Genomic DNA, 26,330 nt, shown 5'->3' on the forward strand with positions numbered 1-26,330 from the left:
ATGATACGTACATATAGAAATTCTCGGAACGCGTTATCAAATGAATTTATTGCTAGCTAATAATTCACAAACATTAACCGTATCACATATTTGTCTCTGCGCGTATGATTAGTAGAAATTTAAGAAATCGCGTAGATATAAGAGGAAACAGGCGAGTTTTTCAGAATTCAGCGAGTGCAATGGATAAGCAACGAGTTATACAATTGGCAATCTTTTTGGTAAGTATCTTCACTCTGAACTATAAACAATATATAAGAATATTTAAAACAATATTTAAGAACGTGTTTAATTAGTATTTTTGCATGCACAAGTAAATAAATAATTGAATACTTAGATTCAAAAATTTTCAATCAATTTTGTTTAAAAAAAAGTTTGTACAGAAGGGAAATCACAATCTTATAATTGTATATTATAAATTATCACCTACATATAATTGCACATTTTTTTAGACACTTATCTTCAACTGCAAAGGCAAGAATTCAAGTACCGAGCCATCTGTGTTGATCATTAATAATTCTGGAAATTCCAGTAACAATAATAATGTAAATGGTAACAATAATGTAAATGGTAATTTAATTAACAATGGAATTAACAATAGAAATAATTTCAATTTGCGTAATATTGCCAACGGTGAACCTGTTGCGTCCCCATTAATTATTAATAATTCTGGAAATAATGACAACAACAACAACATGTCAAATGGCGATGACGACATCAATGGTAATCTCGTGGATGGTAATAATAACAGTGACAATAGGCAATCTAGCAATATACAACGGCGAAATGTGCTATTTTTTCCTTTAATAATTGATGATCCTGATAATGATAACAGCGAATATAATAATAACAGCGAAGTGTCAAATGATAAAGTTGATGAAAACATTATAAATGAAAACAATAACAGAATTAATAATAATTCTGGTAACGTTAACAATGATGATCCGGTCATGTCGCTTCCTACAATTAATAATTCGTATAACAACAATAATAACAATGTATCCAACGAAGACGATGGTGTCAATGGAGACGTCGTGAATAAAAATGATACTCGTAATAATAATTCCACTAATGTAAATTCCGAACCGATAGTCACAGGTCTAAGGTCGATAATGTCTGACATAGGATCGATTATACGTATTATTATTGATTGGATAATAAAGATCAATATAAATATCGGTAATTATCCATAATTTACAGTTTCATACAAAAATGATAATAATTAGAAAGTGATTGTAACCAACAGATATTTATAATTCATCAAAGTTAAATGTTTTATAATTAAAAAATTTGTACATAATGTAATTTTATTATAATAAAAATATAAAACAACTTTTTCTTATCTATTATATGTGTATATAATTGATTTAATTTTTCTCTTTTTTTATTAATTGTAAATCAGATTTAATTATATACATAATCAGAGAAGAATAATTATTATTATAATTACTATTTAGTAATAAAATAAAGACAGGACAAACGTATTTGCGGAATAAAATTCAAGTTTATTACTTCAATATTATTATCGTTTTATTGTCACTTTGGTTATCCATTATTGTCTAGACAAACACATAGTACTTTAAATCGTAAAGTTAAAGAGAGTCAATAGACTTATATGTCATCCACAGCAATGATAGATCGATGATACCGCGACATCGAGCGTATTTCAACTGTAATACCACATACATGTTACACAACGACGTCTCTAGCGATATTAAACGAGATACAATGAGAGGATAAGATGAAACCGAATTCGCGTTATCACTATCGAGCTTAGACTAAAGCTCTGAGCACTAATTTAGCATTTACACCGTACATGTTACTACGCTCACGGAGATTATTTCTTGGCTTCGTCAATCTTACATGTGTACGAACAATCGAGCTTTTCATTTTAGTTAAATATAAGATTTCGAAGAGAAACGAAGAAACGTTCGTTTGACGAGGGGGAACGAGTAGATACTACAAACTCTATATCTATTGTGTACATTTGTTACATAAAAAATGCTTTTCATCTTTCTTTTCGATTTCTTTTGTGTATGTATTTTCTTTAATCTCTAAATCTTTAAACCTTTTTGCGACCGCAAAGCATGTCTCATCTTTGACTTATAAAAAAAACGTATATATATATTAGTAGTGTTTTGAGCAAAATAAAGTGAAACATATACATATATCGTATCTAAATCTGCATTCTTTTTAAAAATGTTATAAATGTTATATTCTAAGAATTGCGCTTTTTAAAAGATCAAAAGTAAAATAGAAATTTACATATATGTAATTAATATATTTCCTGTGAGAGAAAGAAAGAGAGAGAGAGAGAGAGAGAGAGAGAGAGTCTTTTTCAGATAAACTTAAAAATTATATAGAAAAAGAGTTTTAAAGGCCATTTTATTTTTCTAATAAAGAATTAAAAATTTGTTGTAAATAATTATACTTTTTAGCATTATTTCAATAAACTACAATTATTATTTAAGCCAATAATAATTTTAAAGAACATATTCGTTGCTTCTCTAGTTCTTAATACCTCAAGAAATTAAAATCCACACATGGGGTCGCAAAAATATTAATTGCAATAGGATAAGAAATATCTAAAAAATAAGAATTTGTTCGATTAGCTAATGAGAGCATAATCGTACCATATTTCACAATTGCGAACTTGTTTGCTATTCTACTTTCAAACAACTATTTTTGAAATATTTCGTTCAATGACGATTTATGTTTTTATGCCTGGTAATCGTCGAATTGACGTACGCGAATCTTAATCCTCTTTTTACGATCCTACGGCTTACTATGGTCGCCAGAGGAACGTCGGCGCATAAAATATTTCGATCTCGTGATAATTTATCGGTAAGTCTGGGCTAAGTAATAATCATCAAAGTGCCATACAGTTTCTCGCGGCTGTACTCGTTTTTAAATGGGAAACTGGAGGCGGAATAAAATATTTCGATCTCACAATAATTTATTATGAAGCTAAGTAGTATTGACCGAATTGTGTGATCTTTTATCCTTCCTTCGTTCATATTATTGCGAATAATACGTACAAGTATTATTCAACTCGACGCAACGTGACGAGAACAAAGTATTTTTTGTTAAATCAATCCAAAAATTGCTTATCGATATTATTAAGTTAAATTTATTATTAATGAAAAAAAATTATTGTCAAATTATTGTCAGATATTATCAAATCACACGCTAATTAATTATTGTTGCAGATTGGTTGACCGTCGGTCACAAAGATATTTTTCATCTTGCTTAAAACGATAGAAATTACAAAAGTCACAACTATATGTTTGTTACATATCGACATTGAGAAAAGTATGAAGATATAAATATTGAGAAAAATACGTGTGTATGCTTACAGAAATTTTGTAGTAGTCACAATAATGACAAAGTTTCTTAAATATAACACGGATTCAAAAATTGTAACTGTGAAGAGAAAGATATTTGAAGGATAATCTATCTGTAAATTGGAATCTTTTAAATACATAATAGGTTTTCTGCATAATAGTTAAATCTGTTCGATACAGACGGCACATTTAAGGCGTTTAGGATTACGTAAGATTATTGTCGGCGAACAGTAAGCTTATTATCAATAGATGGATTTTGCGACAAAAGATAATTTTCTCCGAAATTTTAGATTGTCGCTCAATTACATAACGAGCTTCCTTACCTCTATTACACACAACTTGTTTTTTAATTTTAACTTTAATTAATTTTTTTGATAAAAGAATTTTTGGTAATATATATTATTAAATGTATATTATTCAGGGTTGGGCATTTATCCGTAAACTATAATAATCTACTTCTATTCGTAAACAATGTAAACTATGTGTAACATGTCATCCATGTCAACAATGAGTAATCTATGCAATGTGGCTTATCGAAAACTTTCTTTACATTTTGTTTTTCATGTTGCTTTAAAGTAAACATATTAACTACACAATTTCTTGTTAAATTAACTAAAATCACACATATACAGATACGTTAACTATTTTATATTATAATCACTTTTTTGCATTCTGACATTTAATTTATAATAGCTTACATAGTTTACACTGTCATGAAAAAAAGTCTATGTAAACATTAGTAGACAATACGTAAACAATTCGTGTAGACGTAATTTTCAAATCTACGGCACAATCCTGATATTATTAAATTAACATCTGACGACAGATTATCGTCTGATAGTGATAGAAATATTCGCGTATCTACCGTCGACAAGGGATGATCAATGGTTAGTAAGGAAGAACGTCAGACTTGGAATATTTTCATTCGTTTAGTCTTGCGTGCTGTTTTCCCCTCGTCTTCTTTATAATTCGCGCTAATTACACGAGTGAGTCAGATGCATTTAATATTTGCGCTGCTTTAAATAAACAGCGAAACAAGGACTTTACATGGAGCGGGGCGTGATGCGGGAGTTCGATGTCCGTAGGAAGTTATCCATATCCGGTAACAGCAAAAACCTCTTGAAGCCGTGTTGACAATCTCCGTGCAGGGACTGCAAGTAGCGAGTTTTTGGAGCGAATATCGGTCTTAGCGACCGAGTCGACGCGTCGGGGGTGTAGTTGGACGAGGACCCATCTGTGGGATTCTCCCTGAAATTCATTATATTTACATTTTCGTTTATATTACAGAACACTACTCCCTTATATCATCGCCACAGATTGGATCCATTGGATCGATTCTAAACATTTAACTAATTAATAGCTCGCAATGCTGACAATATCCGACATTTATCTAAAGGAAATAAGATAAAATTGGTAAAGATAAAATAGATTATCATGCACACCAGCTATTATGCATAATAATTGTATCAGTGTGTATCTCGAATTTTTTTCTTTCTGTAAAAAAATAAAAAGAAACTTCATTATGGATGATATAGTATAATAAGTATAAATAATGAATACATATTGTAAAAATATTTGCGTTTCTTTCTTAAAATAATTATCTGATTATTTTTTTCTGATAGGCTTAGCTTAATTTTTGTAAATGACTTTGACAGCACAAAAACATTCAATATATTGAGCAATACGCAGTGTCCTTATTTTCAGTCCTGCCTATCGATTACACGAATGATCACTTTACTAAAAAATTATGTATAGTCACGGATTTTAAAAATAAAAGTAAAATAACATACGACACGTCATTCTGAAATATGACACTGCATTTTTATACAATAATATATTCCGAGAAACGACGAGAAATGCGTTAATAGTTCCCAACGTCACTCTCCGCGAAAATTGCAAATATAAAAGTAGGATAGCCAAATAAATCATACTCTTTGCATTGCAAATTTTTTCATCTCTTGTAAAAATACATTTAATTAACATTGGGATCTATTTACGCAATAAAACATTTTGGAAACTAAAATATCAAAAAAATTAACACCGAGCTAAACGTACAAACTATACATCGATTCTACGTCGTCTAACCGTCTAACATCGATCTACCAACGATCTAACGATCTAATAACATCGAGTCTCTAACAGCGAGACAATACATCGAAACAATATACACCTAGCTACCGTGATGATTCCAGGATGGTAGTAGAAGAAGACATTGGAGAACGTTTTTTTGTACGTAGTGATTGTACATGTTGATAGGTGGTTGGTTGGTATTTGGTGAATTATCTTTGACGTAACGTGACGTGATGTGGCTGATAGATCTGTTGGTGCTGACACACACATAGATATGATATATTTTCTCAGTCTGTAGTAGGTAGGGCTCTACTTTTGATTACAGGTACGACAAAATACGGTTGACATCACATCGAGGTAGGAGAAGAGGACACACGGCGGAAGACACGGAGAAGGCGGCTGCCTAACGGCCTGACCTTTCGACCAGATATCGCGGCGATCGAGAGAATCGTGGTGCACGGAACGACGGGAGCCAGCCGAGGCGTGCGAGGGCCCCGATATGTCTCTTACTCGGTTGCAATACCTCAGGATAGCCCGAGTCGGCCGGCATCTCTGACGCGGAACCTGTTCGCGACAGAGTGTTATAATTCACAACACAGAGTTGATTCGATTGACGTAGCGCAATTTTCTCCTACGCTACCGTAATACAATTTTTTTTTTGAAAATCTAATATTCGATATATGTATATGTGGATATAAAAAGAGACACATTGATTGATTAAAATCGATTAAACTTACCTATTTCGTAATTAAATTAGTACGGGACTTGATACGGTATACCAATTAGTGAGCTTAAATATTGGTCAGTCAAAAAAGAGATAAATTATATTCTTTTATGTTCGTAAAAGACTATGCAATAAATCAGCGATAGCACTTGAAAAAATTGATATTAAAATATATTTTTTGCTTATGTCAAAAATTGGTTTATAAACATAAAATAAATTATGCGAGAAAAAATTAAATCTTTCAAAAATAAAAAGAAAAAATATTAATCTCAAATAAATCTTCCAGTCGAACGGACCAAAATAATAGCGCATAAATCAATTCTACTCACCCATGAACCTCTTTTCTGTGTTCGGGTAGTGCTCGGCCAACGCTTCCATCATATCCTCATAATCGAGCATGTTGTTCTGCATGACGGGCAGCGGATATTCATCGGAAAAGTCGATCTGTCTCTTATGCCTCGTTTGCGACGCAGCGTCCATCCTTCTGTTCGACCTATTTTTCGCCTTGCCTTCATCCAGATCCTCCGAGACACTGAAGGTAGTAGGCTGCCATTCGTTCTCTTTATCTTCGTTATGTTGCCTGATAAGTTGCTGAAGGTCCAGGGGCTCGCTGTGCTCCTCGCGATTGTCGTTCAATGATCTCCCGTAACGAGTGAGCACTCGAGCGATTATTCTTCCCGGTGCCATGCGGCCTCGTTTCACGATACCTGGCCAGTCGGCGTTCCTCGCCAACGAGGCGATGCTGCGTTTGCCCTCGTCGTATTCGCGGACCGGATAGCCACCACTTCGCGCCAGCGAGCCCAGATATCGCTTGCCGTAAGGCAGAGAGGACTCCCTGGCCAGTGCAGCCACGTTTCTTTTGCCATTCTGTGGCAACATGTAATATCTCGCCAGTGAGGCGACGTTCCTCTTTCCACCCATCGGTAGCGCGCTCTGTCTGGCCAAGGAACCGATGTTCCTCTTGCCACTCGGTAGACCGTGGTCGCGAGCCACCGAAGCGATGTGACGTCTGCCTGTAGGCAACGCGAAATCCCGCGCCAGGGAACCGACGTTACGTTTGTCTGGCGGGTACTCGACCATTTCCGGGTCCAACTCGGACAGGTAGTCATAGATCTCGGGTGTCTGTCGACGGATCTCTTCGTCCAGCAACTCACGCATCATCCCGTCCACGTTATCGCTTAATTCAATAAATCAATTAATTCGATTGATTACACGTCGAATAAATGGAATAAGAATAACTTTCTACTGATAAAATGTAAAACTATATATTATTGCATTAGAAAAAAATAGTTTATTCTTATTTATATTATATTATTATGTTTATTATATATATTACATATATTTTAATAGGTTTTAATAATTAAATTCAATTTTAATAATTAAAATTCAGAGATTCTAATTATTCTATTGTTATCTATACCTATAAAAGTTGGAATTATTAAATGCATTATTAAATGGATTATTAAAACGTATTATTTAATTATTAAAATCAATTATCAAAATCATAAAAATCTACAAAAAATACATACCTAGAAGGTGCGCTTCTCTTTTCTTCGTCATCGTCATCATTTTCACGGTCCTGTATAGTAATCGGTAGGTCACCGTTCTTGGCCAAAGTAGCGAGACTGCGTTTTTCTGGAATTAAGTCCCTCGAATCGACTTCTTCGTTTAGAAGACGTCCGGGAAATTCGGGCAACTTGTGAGTACGCTCCATGACACTGAGATAACCTCGCAATGCCGGGTTTCTGAAGAGCTCCAAGTAAATACCACCAGGTATACAGATCTCAGTATCGTCGTTTTCTTCTGAACTGAGAGCTTTCAAATGAGCCATGTCGTTATGATTTTTCGTTTCCTGAATGATCCTTGCCGTTCTCGAGTAGGCTGCTAGATTCGAGCTGACTTCTGGTAAGCGCAACAACGCCATAAAGGTCTTCTTTGGTATACATTGGCTGCCTTCTTCGTCTTGACATGTCACCTGAAATAAAATAAAGAGCGGTTTCAAGCATTCTTCTTCGTATATCAACCATCAACCACCAATAAAGTGTAAACGATATATTTTATCTCTCTCTCTCTCTCTCTCTCTCTCTCTCTCTCTCTCTTTCTCTCTCTCGCATAGAAAAGTTTAGATTCATATTCATATCTTTTAAAATCTATTTTTAATTAACAATATTATTATATTATAAATGTCATGTCTTCTTACAAAAATTAAAAAAACATCTAATTTTTCTATAAAAAATTAAAAAGAAACGAAATTTAAATCCAAAAGATTAACCTTAAAATCTGTATTTTCGAAAGGTTACTATTATTTTTGCATTTCTGTAAATTTAATAATAATTAAATAATTTAATAATTTTTATACATAAAAAACTACGAGCTGTACAAATTGGGAAATTTTCTTCTAATTTTGTGGGCCTGTCACGTATTCAAAACAAACTTGCGAAAATTCTTGACTTTCTAATGCAAAAGCTTTAAAATTATTTTCTTAAAATATTTCTAAAATTTTGTTACTAAGTTATCGCGGATTAAATAAAAAATGAGCATTTTAACTTTAATGGCTCCGTTAAAAATAACTCTGTTAAAAATCTTCGTAACGCAATTAAAAAAACACATTCTTAAAGCTGAAACTTATTTGCTCTATTAAATAATATAATTACCACTTTTTTTCAAAGCCATGTAGATTTGACGCAAATAGGTAAAATAACGTAAAAATCAGCAATTTTTTTCTTTATTTTAACCTAGAAAACAATTGTGTAAGTAGAACAACTAAAAAATTTATGTTTTACGTTTTTCTTTTTCTATTTTCAAGTATACTGAATTTAAAAAAATTTACCGAATAGTTATGAGATTTTTTTCATAACTACTATAGTTAGCCACTGTGGTTTTATAAAACAGAAATTACAAGAAATTGTTTAATTAAATTATTTAATTAAGTAGAAAAAATGGAAAATAAAATTCAATTAATGTTAAAAAAAAATAAATTTTTAGTGCAGTGACATTTGATTTTTACTAACAATAAGTGTCAGCAAGAATAAAATTTTTTTTAGTTTTTTTTTCACTAAAATTTAAAAAATACTGCCGTAATTCGTAGCGTAAATCCGATCGGGCGACTTTTTCGTGATGTGCTTTGAGTAAGCTAAAATACTGGCAGTATTTTTTCAAATGTCGGTAGAAAAAAGTAAAAAAAATTTTTTGTTAAATAAAAGAGCAAATGTACAGAAACATAAAAATAATCTTAATCTTTATAATAATCTTTCAAAAGTAGAAATTTTAAGGTTTAAAATCTTTTTTTTATTTAAATTTTGTTTATTTTTTAGGTACAACAGTTTAAAGCTGACTGAATTTTGCCTATTTTTTTAAGAAACTTAGAAGTTTCTCTCATTTTTGTGAGAAGTTTAGATAAAATTATTATTAATTATGTTATAGTGTTTTACATATAATAATCATATATACCATATATTATATGTTTAACATTTATTTATTATTTATCTATAAAATTATTACAACAAACTAATAGTATAAGTAATGTCCAAAATGTGCGAAAATTCTGAAATATCTGATAAAGATATACCAGAATATTCATTCTTTTTCGATTTGAACTTGTCAATTTCTCTCTCTCTCTCTCTCTCTCTCTCTCTCTCTGTCTCTTACACAAGTCCTATATACGTATATATTATCCAAAAAACCGATAAACCCTGAGCCTAATATCACGCATGAGTATGTTCTGGAAAATATCTCGTAAATATCCCGTAAATATGCTTTACCTCCCGTGTCGGAACCATGACCGTATGACCGACCAAAAAAGACAATAAAACGCAGAAAAGATCAATGTCTATTTTTCGCTTGATATCTCGGGAGAGATAGGTTTTTGGCTTATTTGTTCTTTTATTAACAGTATCATCCTTCTATTATCATCCTTATATTTAGGTTTATACAATTTTTAACTTTGCAAGCTAAATGTTAATAATTGTAATTTTTTTATTTTAACAATTTTAAATAATAATGTTATTTGTCAAAAATAAAAAATATAGTTATATATATAAATATTAAATGTATTTTTTACAATATTTAATACTAAAAATTATAATAATATGTAGAAAAAACTAACATTTATTCACATTAAGTTAATTGCCTTGAAGAAATATCAAAATTAATGAAGCGATTTGCAAGCAAAATTTGTAAATACAGTCTGCGATAATAGAGTTCATGGATAGAATTTATTACGAGAATGAAATACAGATACGATGTACACTCGACATTTCCAGCATTCCACTTCATTTTAATCTCTATTATTTCACAATGCTCAAGGCAATTGACAATGAGTATTTATACAATCTGTTAAACTCCATTTTAATCAATTGCCGTGGATCCAAGTCACGTGTGCGTCTCACGATAAAGCAACGTCACGTTTTGACATTAATTTTTCAGGAGAACGTGACGCTCTAACAGCGTGATATCGGGAACAATATGATTCGTATCTACAGGGATTTATGAAAATTTGATGAGATACGAGACTGCGGCGATTAATCTGTAGATACATAATATATGAAATATCAGCCAACTGCGCTGTAATTAAATGGTCGCCCAGATGTCAGAGATGAATTAAATCTCGCTGCGGCCGTGACACGTCATTTATATGATCGAGGATATATTACAGGATATATTACAGTATTTCGCGTAAACTACAGGATTACACTGTAGTTTACGCGAAATACGCGGAGCGGATTGAAAATGGTAATAGAGGAAGTATCACAGTTTAGTAGATACTAGGAACGTTTAATATCTATCAGAATTTCGTGACTTGTATATCAAACGTTATCGATATTTATATAGGTCTTTTCAAAGAGAAACGACAATATAAATTTTTATCGTATTCTATTAAATCTATATTTTACAGTAAACGCTAATAAAATTTGAAAATAATAGTCGATACATTAATATTTTTTATAAAAAATGTAGATTTTACTCAATATTTTTTGCGATGGAAAAAGAAATGGAAAATCATATAAATTTTAATAATTTATCTTATTGTAATTATGTAATTACCAATCGTTTTTGAGATTTATGTTATACTGCAGATGTTTTATATGATGTTTTGATTTAATGCTGACGTATTTCATGATCATAGCTTGTGCATATTCTAATAGTACTGACAAAATATCTTGATAACATTATGGCTTTGCGTAAACTCTGAAATGGTTTGCATATTTCGGTCAGATGTCGTTGACATTAACTGCGTCTACATGCTGGCTTGTGGGCGTTAAATATTCTATGAACATGAACGGTATGTTGTGTATTAGGATATGCCTTTTGCCTTTAGACATTTAAGTACTATAAGAAAATTAGTGCAAGAAAACTTATAGCATTGGTATAAGAAAATTTTTTAATCTAAAAATATACTCATAGTTAATATAAAAGAAGAAAAATATAATAGTACAAAATAATATAAATAATATAATATAAATAAATATAATATAATATAAGATAATAGTACAAAATTACAAATATATATTCCATATTGTAGAATCTATAAAATTGTCATAATATCAATTAATGTTAACAATTAAATAAGAAATAAACGTAAACATAAATTTATCGTGAAATGTATTTCATTATTGCATAATGTTATTAATGTTATTACAACACTACATTAGTGACATATTAGCTTCAAGTCCAATTTCGGTGAAGGGCGTGACGTCAAGCTCTGGACATGATAGCTACAATCACAACGTACATCCGTGGTCAGAATACCATATGACACCTGTAGTTCACATTTTGCAACGCAAAACGTGAATGTTGAATTTAAATAAATAACTTCGATATCTGTAAAAATTGAATTAATTTTTCTACGCTACTTCAAAATCAGATCTTTTTTATTTTGCAGAAAAAAATTAAATTATTATCGGATTAAATTTAGAAAAAGATTTTTTAATTGAACACCGAAAAATTCAAGTGCTAAATAAATTTTGTTGTCGGAATATTTCAAATGCATATACACAGTTTTAGGTAAAGTTTTTGAGTTTGGTACCATGTAAATAAAATATCAATTATTCAAAAAGCCAATATATATACAATAAGAAAACATGCAAGAGGTAGAGAAAATTTATCTCTGAAGAAATTCTATAAGTTTGCCGCAGAAAAATTCTTTTTAAATAAAGAGATACATTCGATTTAAATAAAGAGATACACTTTTCATATAAAACAGAAAGACAATAAGAAAGGCAGATGTTTAAAAAAAGACTTTACTTTCGATATTTTTAATTTGCATGTTTATATTGAAAGTTATACACGCACCTGCTGCGTTTTATGATGTACAATTATAGATCTGTACGTGGGGAATGTATACACATTTGCATAGGGGAAACGTACGTTCGAGTATATTTGCAAAATTTTGGCTGTGTATCTGCAATTAATTTTAATTTTGTTTATTGTATATCCATCCACGTTTTTTTAAATTAATTTTACAATTAATGTAATTATATTTCTTTAACAATAAAAATCAAAATTTATATTCATTTAACAGTGAATAAATTTTCTATATTATTATATAAAAGCAAAAGCTAATAATATTATTTCTGCAAAGCATTTGTAAATTAATTTGCGCAACAAGCCAACACGAGTGTTCAACCTTGTTATAATTAATGTTAAACTAATGATAATGAAGTAAATATTTAATTATAGGGTCACTTTCGGGAATTATCACTTCGCGCGAAAGGTCACAGGATAATTTTTGTTCATGCGCAGGAAAGTGTTACTGGTAAGTGTAACCATATTTCATTAAACCCTTCTGTCTCTTCAATGCATGTTAACTCGTGTGATTCTCGACTAGTGAGACTAAATTGAATTCCTCCACCACGGCTTATCCGTAAGGAAAATCCGCGCGTCATACTGAATACCAAGTATTATATTAACTTTCTCGGTAAACTGTCAACACAAAATTCTATTTGCATTCTTGCGAGTAACCATGCATACATAATATCTGCAAATGTATAATATCTGTCTATGTATATATAATATCTGTCTATGTATGTACGTAATGTGATAATAAATTTAATTATATTAAATAAAAGTTAATATAAAATTTCTCTCTCTACAGAACAATATGTAAATCTCTATAATTTAATTGTTTAATTATTTACATACGAATTTCTGAAATAAATATAAATTTGTTTCAAATATTATTTTCAAAATATTATATATTACACGTTACGATTTAAATAAGATATTAACATTTATAACTGGTGTGGCGTTTATTTGTCAAAAATTATTTTAATTCGCAAATTTTATTTAAGGTATATTTGTCCTAGTTTTGAGTCATTTAAGATTGTTGGTTACGATTATTTTATGTTTAAAGAAAGGAGTATAAATCGAATATATATTTTACATAATAATTCTCTTAACTGTTAGCTATCATATTTAATTAAAATAAAAAGATTTTTTTTGTATATAAAATAATTATTTAAATTTTAATAACCATCTATTGATGACCTAGTTGTAAGTCGCTTGTATTCTTTTTGTTCTAATTGCAATACGAAACAACATATCTTTTGCTTTGTAGTGAAATATAAAGTTATTTCATTTACGAAATATGTAGTCTTTCTTACTATTGGCATTTACGCTGCAGATTAAACAAACCCCTGGTTAAATTTTTTTACAATATTATAGTTAAGTTAAAAATGTAATATTTCACTAATATATGGCGTGATAGTGTATAATGATATTATGCTTTTTTTTAAATATGTTTAATAATTAATTGTTTAATAAAATAAATTAAAAGCAAAAATGACTATTATTGGGACCTGACTTACAACTGAGACAGTTACCTAATTTTTTTTTTAATTTTTTTACTTATTTAAAAAATTATTTATATAATTATAATAATGAGAATTCATTAATAATTTAATCTGAAATAATTGATTAAGATCAAGATAATTTTAAAATTTCTTTATAAATGAAAACATTTCTTTAAAAAAAAACTTTATTGTCTACTAGTATAATAAGCTCGATCCTTTCCGAGCGAAACAATTTCTTAATTCAGTTTTTTATCAAATTATCTTTTTAATATTGTATTTATATCAAGATACATTGCTGGCCAACTTTAGCTTTAAAAGATAGAATTCTTCTCACATCTCTCCCTCTTGCGTAATATTTAAATACTTTGACAGATTACACGACCTGTTCTTGACAGAGTAAAGCAATGTAAATTCTTGTCGTCTTACACGAAATTCTATCGATAGTAAAAATATTCAATTGCTCGTTTTGTCCGTTGCCATTCAAGATATTTTTATGTCTTTTTTTCTCGCTCCATCTTTTCTATCATAGCATTTTCACATTTAAGTTAGTTTATTGACAAAGTAAACGTCCGGGAAATTTAGTTCTCGATGCGACTGCGCGACGAATTCCACAGAGAGGATATCAGAGGATATCAGGGATACTCTCGTCAGACAACTCATACATTCTAAAAGCTATTTTCTTCAGTGGAAAATGTGGATTTACTTAATTCCAAGTTAATAAAATCTTTTTATTTATTTCCGTCACGCGAAATGGTATCGATTCGTGTACTACGATGTTACCGCGATGGACAATTATAGAAAGTCTTTCTCTATTAAATACAGAAAAGAGAGACTATAAGTATTAAAAAAATAATATAACGTTTTGCTTAATAAATTTAAAGTATATATTAGAGTACTTTAAACATATTTATGGTATAAAATTAACAACACAAAAATTATATCTTGAAATTGTATGAATACATATATGGCGATTATATTTCATACATGTTATATGCTCTTATAAAAAAATTATATTTTTAATGAAAAGAAATGCTGATCGTAACAAGTTGCACGAATAGGACAAAACTTTTCCGCAAAAGAATCGCCGACACATGAGCAGAGCACACTTGAAACGCAATAACAAGTGACAAAGCGTTTTTCGATTTTTCGATCCGTCGATGCCACATCCAACATATATTACATGTCCTTTTACAGCCGTAGAAGATGCAGTTTATTTTCTCTACATTATATTTTCTTACAGGGTTACATACATGTACAAAAGGCCTCATTAAAAAATTCATTTATGTGTTCGATCAAAAATATCTTTTACACGGGACTTTAAATGAACATTTATGTTGCCATTGACAAATCGAAATTTTACAATTTTATAAAAATGAAAAATTTACAGATCGCAATATAAAAGTTGATAAGTGTATGAAGAGACTTAGATACAGTGTGTTAGGGCTCTCGAAAGTTTTCGCTATTGTTGACGAATGTTACATGCATTTGCACTCACATTGCATATTGCATTTGAAGAGGAGATAAAATTCTTCTTTCGCTTTTTTGTGCTAAATGAGCTTTTTTTCGACTGTATTTCTACGACTAAATTTCAGTAAATATTATATCGATTTATTCTTTTCGTCATATATATAAAGCAAATATTGAAAAATAAATTATATTTTTTAAGAGAACAGACATTTAATAATAATTAATTTAAAATGTAGAATATTTTAAGCTCTCCGTGATGAAATCAGAATTCCCTATGGAAAACTTAAAGTATTCTACATTTTAGATTAATTATTATTAAATGTCTGTTCTCTTACGAAATATAATTTATTTATCAATATTTGCTTTATACATAAAGTTGTGAAAATGCTAATTATTAAATAGTACATACACGTATAATTGATATTATAAAAATGTATATATTTAAAAAATTATTAATCTTTATTAATTTCTCTACGATAATCAATATGATTGAGAATGCAGTTAATTTGAGAGAGAATGTTCTATGCCATCTTTACTTTTTAACTTCAATGTATGATATTTTTTTTTAAATAACTACAGCAAAAATTGTGTATAATTAAGATTGCTTTGGAATAGCCTAATATGATGATTGAGTCAATCATCACTTTGTGACTATGTAAACTATATAATATTTACATTCAGAAACTGTTTCTAGAACACTTAACAAATGTGCAAGAGAATATATAACAACTTTAACATTTAAGTCGGATTACGGCTGCTTGTTAGATAGCTTAGGTCGCTAATTTCAGGAAATTAATGTGACGTGCTTATAACTCCTTTATAACACTCGCCTTGATACATACTATGTATACGATTACGTTAGCTACTTAATTGATTCTTGTATGCCAATTCCAGTTAGTTGGGATAATCGCATTATCAAAATTCACGTTTGAATTTGCATCAAATTAGGTTTCCTTTATCACATGCGCTACTTGCGCATCTACCTAAATCGGCTCGTTAGTCTGACAATATAATTTATCTGTTTTACTTGTGGAATACTATTGAATACTAATAAATGCTGCAATAATAATTTATTCTTTTTTTCAATTGTATTTTACATTTTATTCCACTTTTATACGTACAACGATAAAAGATCTTTAATATAAACCAGTATGGCAATTTATTCTGCGTAATGCAATCACTTAAATTCACCGAGCTTTCGAAGAATATTCTGTGATATATATGTCTCACACATATTGTGACGTAATCAATTATAAAAGAGATCTTTTGCCCTATTAATGACGCCCACGTACGGAATTCGGAGATGGCTTGTTTTCTGCGAATAGAAATGATTAATGAGCGGCACGTAGGCATCAACTTCTTGGAAATAACAAAGCTTATATGATAAAGGACCCTCTCGATGACAGATCGCCCAAAGCATATTAGTCGCAATCGGGGGAGGTTAACGAAAGAAAAGCGATAACGACGTGGGTCACCTAAATTATGTTATCGCCACCCGAACGATAACATAATAAATTTCTGCAATCTTTACCCACGATTTTTGCGTCTAAACGAGTATTCGGATAAAAAGGGAACCTTAGTCCTTTTATACTTTATAATACAGCGGTTGATGTATCGATGACCATGACTGGTTCTTTCTCAAAGGCTGCTGAACTATCAGTATATCGCTTAAGGAAGAAGAAATAGTATTTTAAGAGGTAACACCACCTTGACACTTTCAAAAATTCGATTTTGTTGATGTGGAGGGAGTATTATATGGCGCAACAATCGCTGATAAATGATAAATGTAACCTTTTTTTCGTTTTTAATACTAAAAATTGTTATGAAAAACTTTAAACACGTTTTTCTCGAAACAGCATTTTTTTAAATGGTGTGTAGCCTAACGTCGCTAATTTAAATCAGATCGACTTGAAAATTTAACCAGATTTCTATTTCAATATTATTTAGGCCGCTACGTAGGATTTTTGCGATATATGAAGAATTTCCGCCGCTATCGCTTTTTTTATTTAAATATTTTAAGCGAAGAAATGAGTTTTTTTTCTTCAAATCGTTACCATTTTAACAAAAATGCATATTTCTCAAAACGGCTACGTAACACCCTAGTTTTTGTTATGTAAAAAATAAATTTTGTTGGTTTTTTGTTCTAATCTTAGCTACTGCAGAGTAAACGTGCACACCGATCCGAAATCGTATACGGAAAATAACGGAATTAGGCGCTTAATTTTTACATTAAAAATTAAAAAAAAAATTTTTATATAATTCAATGTGCTCATAATAAATGCCCAAAGAAAAATTTTTCTTGCGTATATTATTTTCTCTTTGAAAAAATTCCCAAAAATACCTTAAAATTTGAAACTCCAAGGTGGTGTTAGCCCTAAAAGATATTATTATAAAATGATACTAAATCAAATTAATAAAATTTTTAGATAAAGCGCGTGACATTTATATCTTCTGTAAATTACTAAAAATAAATTGGCAGAAAAATGAAAATTATTTAAATCAAAAATAAGATTTACAGACTTAAATTTTATTTTGGAGATTTTTCAATTCAAAAATGAATTAGCTGTCATTTAAAAGCTCTTTCAGCTAACAAAGTTACGGACCATTCATTTATATATGTGTCATTCGAGCTTTATTCGTTCATATGCGTCACAGATAAGCTCCCTTTTAACGCTACGAGACGACGCAAGCTTCAAACTAATTAAAGAAGAGTATGAGTAACGATGTATGACATAAGATTTATAAATTAAATCAGAGATAAATCTGGTCTCGCGGATTAAATTATAAAATTCACTGTAAAATTATAAACAATTTGTAACACGTCCAAAATAATATTATCCTTCACAGAAGAGTGTTTGTATATACACATATGTATAAAATGTTCATTAAATTTACCATTACTCTTTATCGCATTAATTAGTTAAGACACAATACATTATTTGATTTTTAAGTTTAACAAATGTATTATAGATAAGAGAAATTATGCAAAAAACAGCTGACAATGCAAATGCAAACAACGCGACAAATATTCGTAACACAAAAGAATCGTATCACATCGCCTGGGATTCTCATGAAACACGGATAAAAATGTGACACGATCTAACAACACGGAGCACCTGTTCGTCCATAAGGCGAACGACATTAATCTTCCGACATTAAACTTGCACTTCTTTTGGACGGTAACGAGAGAGTATCATGATTTCGTAGTAGTATGAAACATGATACGCAATATGATCGACAAGCTCCTCAATATTCATAAGCTTTAATCACTCACAGGCTCTCTTAATCACTCAAACCATTTATTACTTACTTAGCAATTTTAATCATCTGTTTTTGAAGTTTTAACACCATGTTAAAATCACTGCATCAATGACACAAGAGGTTATCTCGTTTTGATCATTTGTAAGATAATGATAAATTTATAAATAATTTATACTTACGTATAAATTCGAGAGCTATACATTTAATTTAAAATTAATTTAAAATCTGTTTTTTAAAAATGTAGCAATCAAGCGACGATTATTATTATCGATACACGATCGAAGGAATATTAATAACGTTAAATGTTGCTTACATACATGCAAACTCTGCTCCTAAAATTATATAATTAAATACACATATTCCAGGAAAAGTATCTATCTCTCTTTTATCAATAGTTCATCATTCGTCATATGAATGCCGCGGATGATAATAAATCATCATGTACCATATTGTTGCAACGCAAGACAGGTGCGTAGTTGATAACAAGTGCATGTGTGATGTGGGTGTGATATGTTTCATACAATCACACGAATCAAACTTTCTAATTAATCTTCAGACTCATCAGGATACACGCTATAATTATTCGCTTAGATTTGATGTTTTTACCCGTGTGTCATGTCACATGTCCACATACTTTCTTATAAAGCACATTTATAAAAAAAAATTATTTAAAAAATTGTTCACCACACGTAGCGAAAGAGAAATCAAGGTGCCAAAAATACAGAGTTTTTAATAAATGGAAAAAAATGCGCGACGAACAATCTGCATTTGATTTGCGTACAACCGTGTTCTCGTTTGCTTTTCTCAGCCGCGTAAAAGGGAAATTACTGATTGAAGATAGACTCGCAGATGCCATAAAGAAGACCTTTGCACTGATTAAGACTGAATTCAATAGATGATAAAATGATCAGACACGCCGTACAAACATGCGGACTCCTCTCGCGATTTTAAATCTTCACTTATAAATATTCAAAAAAATATTTTTAAAATGTGCATTAAGTATTCAATCTTCTAATTGTATGTAACTTTATGTATTAATTGATTCGTTTTATTTTTTTAGATGATATATAAAAAATCTTAAATAATTCGCAAAAATATTGAATAATTCATTTTCTGAAAATCTATTCTTGATTAATAAAATTTTTATAATTATGAATGAATTAAAATTTGGACACAATAATGAACGTAAAAGTACTTTAGCGAAAGATATTACTTTCTACACTATTCTCGAGAAATAGTACGCAAACTTTTAGAACGATAATGATTACACTTGGTTCCGATCATATATATTGTATATTCGTTTCTAATTGAACATATTAAAAGAAGAATATTGCATTTCTATAATTCTTTGTAAAGGTAACAAAAAACAAATCGAAAACCTTTCAGGTTTCTATAACTTCGATGTAAATGACTTTAAATTCATTATAGTGATGTATACTAGACAAAGCGAACGCTCTTAACTTCTCTCAAGAGACGAATAGACTGAGATTAAGTCTGTATGCTTAATTTAGCATGCCCTTTGATCGTAATGGAGAAGTATTAGCGAGGCTTTTGTAATGTTATCGATTTTAACTCGCAATTAGAGCTTTAACCATTAAAAAATAATTAAAAACGTAAGATATACAATTTGTATAACTTTGACATATATCATGTACTATGTAATAAATATCTTTGTAAAATTTATATAGTTTGAATATTTTTTCCTTTGACTTATATATTTTTTCTTGCATCAAATATCCACTTTTAAAATTAGATTGTGCGCGACAAATTCTTTCCGTACAACGCAAGAGTTAACGTGAGTAATAATTCGCGTCTTCACAAAAGAGCCTTTTGAAGAAGATCGTACCATCTTCTCACAATGTAATTTATACACACATGCATCCACGCATCTGTACGGGACACCTTCACTTAGACCAATTTCTATAGTGCCTATAACACTCGCTAGCCTTTTGTTTTCGTCGATTAAGAACGCCCACTGCTATTTAAACCACCACAATATGTACGGCTATATCATACATGTTCGCCGCAGTCTGTTTACCCGACAGATAGAAAGAGAAAAGAGAAATTTTGTAATATCTCACAAATTTTACTTGTCGACATATCAATCGATTTCTGACAAAATATCACTGCTTTCAAAATGCAAATTAATTCTAATAAATCCAATTTTAATAAAATATAACGTAACTTTAATATACGTTAGTATATCACTTTTTATTCTAAATATAATAAGGTTTATTAGAAAATATAGGTTTATTATAAAATAGATTATACATATATAATATTTTATGTGTTATAATAATTTGTATCGAAAAACTAAATCCGCGCTCATTGCCCCGCATTTATAATAAATCGATCTGATTTTAAGTATTAGAGAGCATGGCCATTCTAAGGGAATTAATTAAATTCCATGTCGACAATATATAGAGAAATAGTTTCTTTGAACAGCACAGCGCTTCTTGCTAGATCAATAAAATGCGCTTTGTTCAACGAATCTTTAAAGACATTTTTTCTCATTCTTTCAGTGGCCGTGAATAAAGAAGGCAACAGGTTTGACTCTCCACATTTTTACCTTAGAACCCTTCACAAACCTTAGATACCTTCTTAACATTTTAACCTCTTTTTACGACATTCTCATAGCGTTACGTCTATTGATCAGAATGAGTAGAGACTTCTGTAAAATACTTTTCTGTAAAACGCCTTTTCATGTTCTTTGCATAACAGTGTAAATGCTCTTTTACGATCAATGCTTGTCAGCAAATTCAAGTATTTTCTCGAAAAACATACTTATCTATTTTCACTTTAATGATTTTAATTTAATTTAATATTGCGAATGTTGACATGATTAAAAAAATCATAATTAAATGCTACTGTGGACTTATATTTTTTTATCTCTCTCTTTTTCTCTTCCTGTATTTAAAAATTAATATCTTTAATTAAATACGCAATATATTTTGAACAAATAATATTACGCGTAAGCAAATAAGCTACGACATGTATCCCCGACTTTTATGATATATTTTAAACGCACAAGGGAGTATATCATATATTAATATATACATAGTAGAGTTTACTTTGGTACTAAATGAACGATAAAATAAAGCAAAATCTTGAAAGATATAGGAAGAAACTGATGGAGAATATATTCACAAAGTGAATAAACAGAGAGAGGCAAGACCTTATTTTCCCTATATAAAAGTGAAAAGCAACTGTTTGGTGAGCGATTTACGAAATTGCAGACTCCTAGTAAGCTGTTAGGATTGTGCCCTACAAATTTACACTATAAAATTAAGAAACTTTGTAGTTCGGTCATACTGAATTGATTCAATAGCCAAACTTGGTCTTGCATTTCATTGTTCTTGGCAACGTAGCCACCATCTGTTACAAGACAAACAATTGTGTAATAACGAAATAATTTATTTTTACTATGTGTATTGCAGGTTATTGGCTCTCATAATTTCGTATACTATGGAATGAGAAATGCAAAAAAATGCGGTGTCTGATAATAATTATTTATACAAATATTTAATATTAAATAGTAAGAATAGTATACTGTTGAGCATGTTTATGTCTTGCAATTCCTCAAAGAAATATGTTTCTTTCATTAAAATTAAATATATGATTCTTTCATTAAAATTAAAATTTAATTGCGCAATAAACATTTAAATTATCTATTGTAAAATTAGTATTGGTAAAAATTTTTTTCTTAACACATTTTTAATTAAAATTACATTATTCATTTTTATTCAAGGCTCTTGATTTTTTCTGGTTATGCAAACGCATCGGAGCATAAAAGTGATCGAAGCAGAATTATAAAAGTGCTCTGTCTCTTTCTCTTTCTTTCTTGTACATAGAAACTGTTCGGACAGGCAGTGTTTGATCGTACATAATCTGCTGTAATTAGAGTATAGCCAAGTATAGATACAAAGAATCGAAGAACTAATCTAGAAAGATTTATCGATGTTTTGTCTAACGAGATAAAGTTATGAAATGTTACAAAGTTATTAATGTGTCATGTTAAATTGTATAATTACAATATATATAACATTTTATATCAAAGAAAAAAGTTTTACGACGTTAATTGAATAAAAACTATTTTGTGTCAAATTATTTTTATAAATCTTTTATAAACGAATAAATTTGTTATATTTATATAATTTTTTAAAAGATGTAATTTGTTTAATTCATCAGATATATTTTAAAAAACACAGATGAGTGAATGCGATACATTCAAATAATAAAAAGTATATAAACATAAAAAGTTCTTTATAAAGATGTTTTCGAAATGGCACTTCAACGATTTAAAATTAATTACAAGGGATTACAATGTTCGAAGTTCATTTAGAAATCGTATGGATTCGTTAATTTTTAGATAGATTTTAATTATTCATGATTGGTAAACTGTAATCCATTCGATCAACCGATTCCCTTTACAAAGGACTTGTAAAGCTCTAAAAGTGTCGAGGACGGTAGAGGATGATCATACTAGCTGATTTGAGAATAAATCCTTAAATTTTTTACATTTTAACAAAAACGCGTCTCGTAAATCATATCTCGCGAATTGTCTAAATGCAAACCATCCCGAAGATCGTCAAGAATTCGGCATTATCTAAAATTCGAATCGATTTACCCGATATTTCGAATACACAACGAGAAATGGGCGTGGACGCTTTGCGCGCATCTTCCTTTCAACTACCATCTACTATCGATGATATGTATGTGTTTATTTTATCAAGTGAAGCTTCTAAACTTTAATTGCAGAAACTGACAGATATGACAATTGGCTACGTTTAAAAATTACAATTTGATAAGATATAAATTAATTTTGAAGTGTACATCAATGACAAAGGAAAGTTATTATTTTCGAAAATTTCTGTATGCTGAATATATGAAAGAACCGTGTCACGCGTTAACCATTACAGCTTTTATTTTATAATAAGCTCTATAACTCTCATGTGATATCATGTTAAAAAATAAGATATTTTATTCCGCATTCCAGTCATATAAGCATATATAATATGGTATCGTAACATGTTGAAAAAACTTTTCATCCTTGAATAGGTTCTCTATAGAAAAAAATATCAATATTCTATAAAATTTATTGATAAATGATTTTACCTGTATTCAAGTCATATCAAGCACATATTATATAAATTGTATATTAAAATTTTTTATTGAAATTATTCAAAAATATATATATATATATATATATATATATATATATATATATATATATATATACATTTTCCAAAAACAATAATTCAGAAAATATATATTTTTTATATTAATGATTAATTATACATATGAATATGTATATATATTTTTTGCATTATTTTTCTCAAAAATTTACAATTTTTTAATATCTCTATTGTATCACATTTTCTATTTTCACTTGATAAATTTTACACGAAGATATAATTTTAATTTACGAAATTTCTTATATAATGAATATAGACCGCAATAAAGCGACGCGAGATAGCGATTTTACAAGGCATACTCAAAGTGCCTACCAAACATTCCTTATCTACAAACATGTTGTAAACATGTTATTCGCTCAAAGTACTCGCTAGATCATTTCATCAAATTCGGCAAAGTATAAAACAAAATATACATACTAATAGAAAATAAATTGCACATGGTCTAAACTCAGCTTTTAATTCAATTGAAAGAAATAAATGTATCGTATATGAGACTGTTTCAAAATTGGCTACTAATTAAAATTAAACAAAATAAAATATAATATATAACAAATATCTTTTATAAATTGTTTTAAAATGTTTAACTCTCTTTCTCTACATATAAGGAGAAAGAGAAAAGAGAGAAAAAATTGACATGTGATTAAAATTATTTTATAATTGATATTATCAAAAGGCCTTTATGTGAGATTCAAGAAAACCAATCGAAAAATATTTATTTATCAAATATTTTTAAGTACATCTTGCTTTAAAATTAAAATTTAATTTAAATTTAAATATCAGACATAATATATTACACTTATTTGAATTTGAATTTGATTATACAATAAAAATTAAAAAATATAACACATAGTTTATAATATTTAAAATTTTTTAAAATTGACTTAATATTAATCAAGAAACATGTAAGTGAACAAAAACTGTAAGACTCCAGAATATATTAAATTTTATTTCAATTTCAAATATTTTTAAATTGATATAAAAAAATTATCCAATATTAATTATATCTATCTTATAAAATATATTTAAATAAAATTATTATAGATTTCAATTCTAGCATTAAAGATAATCCATATATTCCAAGAAGAAGAATATGCAAAAAGAAAACTCACCGCAGGTTGACGAATCTCGTTGACGATGGAGATGTAGAGGAATAGGCTTACGAGGTAGTTTTTGGTGAACCCCATCTTCTCGGAAGTTGATCAACCTGTTCGTCCCGACGCAAGCTTCCAAATGTGAGTATCGCTTCAGAACGTGGTGCCTCTTATATAGGGTGCATTTCAACCGGCGCAGGCGTTCCACCCTCTAGCGTTCTCCTCGCCATAGCGCACCCACATACGACGACACGTAGTCGCACCTATCTGTTTTTTTTCCCTTCCTCTCGTCGATGATGGGACACGCACAGATTCCATGGCGGATGGTGAAACAAGCCAATTCCATGGATACTTCGCGAGGAAAAAAAGGATGATGAAAGGGAGCGAGAATGTTTCCGAATTGCAACGCAGCTGATATTCACGTTTATTGCATGCCGACAAAAAAGTATTTGACTACAACATTACTCTATTTGACGTAGTGACGTACATTTTATTGGAAAGTTTCTGCTACTTTCTACGCGCTTTTTTATTGTAGGTGAACATATAAAATATTTTAAAAACGCGTAAGAGAAATAAAAATGTTTGCTGTTTACTATAATGATAGCGGAAATTGCACGATATATTTATGTTATTAGAAATAAAGGATTTTTTAAATAATAAATAATTTCAAGTTCAATTTTCAATGCAAGTTTTTAATAAATTTCTCAAGTAAAATTACAAATAAAATCATTACGTGTATAGTGGATGCTTTCCATTTAGCAACACAATAAGGTGTTCTATCCTTTTTATTACTAGATATTGAAACAAAGACAGATATATATAATAACACAACTTGTATCGCTAAATGAAAAGCATCCACTATACAAATTTCAACGAGTTTTAAATGTTATTATAAATGCAATATAATTATATTCTTTTTAATATAAATCATAATTATTATTTAAAATAAATTAATTATACAATTATAATTGTATTGGAACATGTTGAAGAATAATTTTAGATGTTGCACAAGTTAAGATTTGTGCACTTCTTTTTTCTGAGAAAGATATGTGTGCTTGACATTTCGCGAAAATAACACTATTATTTCTTAAACTTTATTTTTTCGTTGAGATTAAGTTTATTTCTTCTATAATACGTTACTTGAATCGTAATAATGAGAACAATTTGTTTCAGTTATTTATATAATTCCCAATAAAATTGTAGCATTAATCTTTTCTAATTGTTTATTTACTGAATAGTTTTCTTAAAAATTTATATTATTATGATTTTTATATGTGTGAATCGAAAATAGCAATCATGAATAACATTAAATTATGAGTCTCGATAATATAACACAGTCATATAGTTATATAATATAGTTATATAATATAGTTATAGAAAGAAAATTATAG

General features: G+C 29.6%; 2 protein-coding genes across 5 annotated transcripts; one reads left to right on the forward strand and one right to left on the reverse strand.

Moving 5' to 3' along the window:
- The first annotated feature begins 147 nt into the window (after positions 1-147).
- LOC140676546 (uncharacterized) lies at positions 148-1,247 on the forward strand. The gene is made up of 2 exons (XM_072911697.1): positions 148-218; positions 450-1,247. The coding sequence occupies exons 1-2, from the start codon at positions 180-182 to the stop codon at positions 1,188-1,190; spliced, it is 780 nt and encodes a 259-aa protein (XP_072767798.1). The 5' UTR covers positions 148-179; the 3' UTR covers positions 1,191-1,247.
- Positions 1,248-1,486: 239 nt separating this feature from the next.
- Positions 1,487-25,101, reverse strand: Nplp1 (Neuropeptide-like precursor 1). Of its 4 annotated transcripts, none has more exons than XM_072911515.1 (5): positions 24,958-25,101; positions 7,665-8,110; positions 6,465-7,312; positions 5,828-5,975; positions 1,487-4,589 (listed from the first exon to the last, which is right to left on the reverse strand). In XM_072911515.1, exons 1-5 carry the CDS (start codon positions 25,030-25,032, stop codon positions 4,385-4,387), a joined length of 1,722 nt encoding a protein of 573 aa, XP_072767616.1. In that variant the 5' UTR covers positions 25,033-25,101; the 3' UTR covers positions 1,487-4,384. The 4 variants fall into 4 exon arrangements, 2 of the variants coding, with proteins under 2 accessions (XP_072767616.1, XP_072767617.1); XR_012048562.1 differs by having other exon boundaries at positions 4,460-4,589; positions 5,512-5,975; XR_012048561.1 differs by having other exon boundaries at positions 4,466-4,589; positions 5,520-5,975.
- Between the last annotated feature and the right edge of the window lie 1,229 nt (positions 25,102-26,330).

The sequence above is a fragment of the Anoplolepis gracilipes genome, chromosome 2, assembly GCF_047496725.1.
Source record: "Anoplolepis gracilipes chromosome 2, ASM4749672v1, whole genome shotgun sequence".
NCBI classification, from domain to species: domain Eukaryota; kingdom Metazoa; phylum Arthropoda; class Insecta; order Hymenoptera; family Formicidae; genus Anoplolepis; species Anoplolepis gracilipes.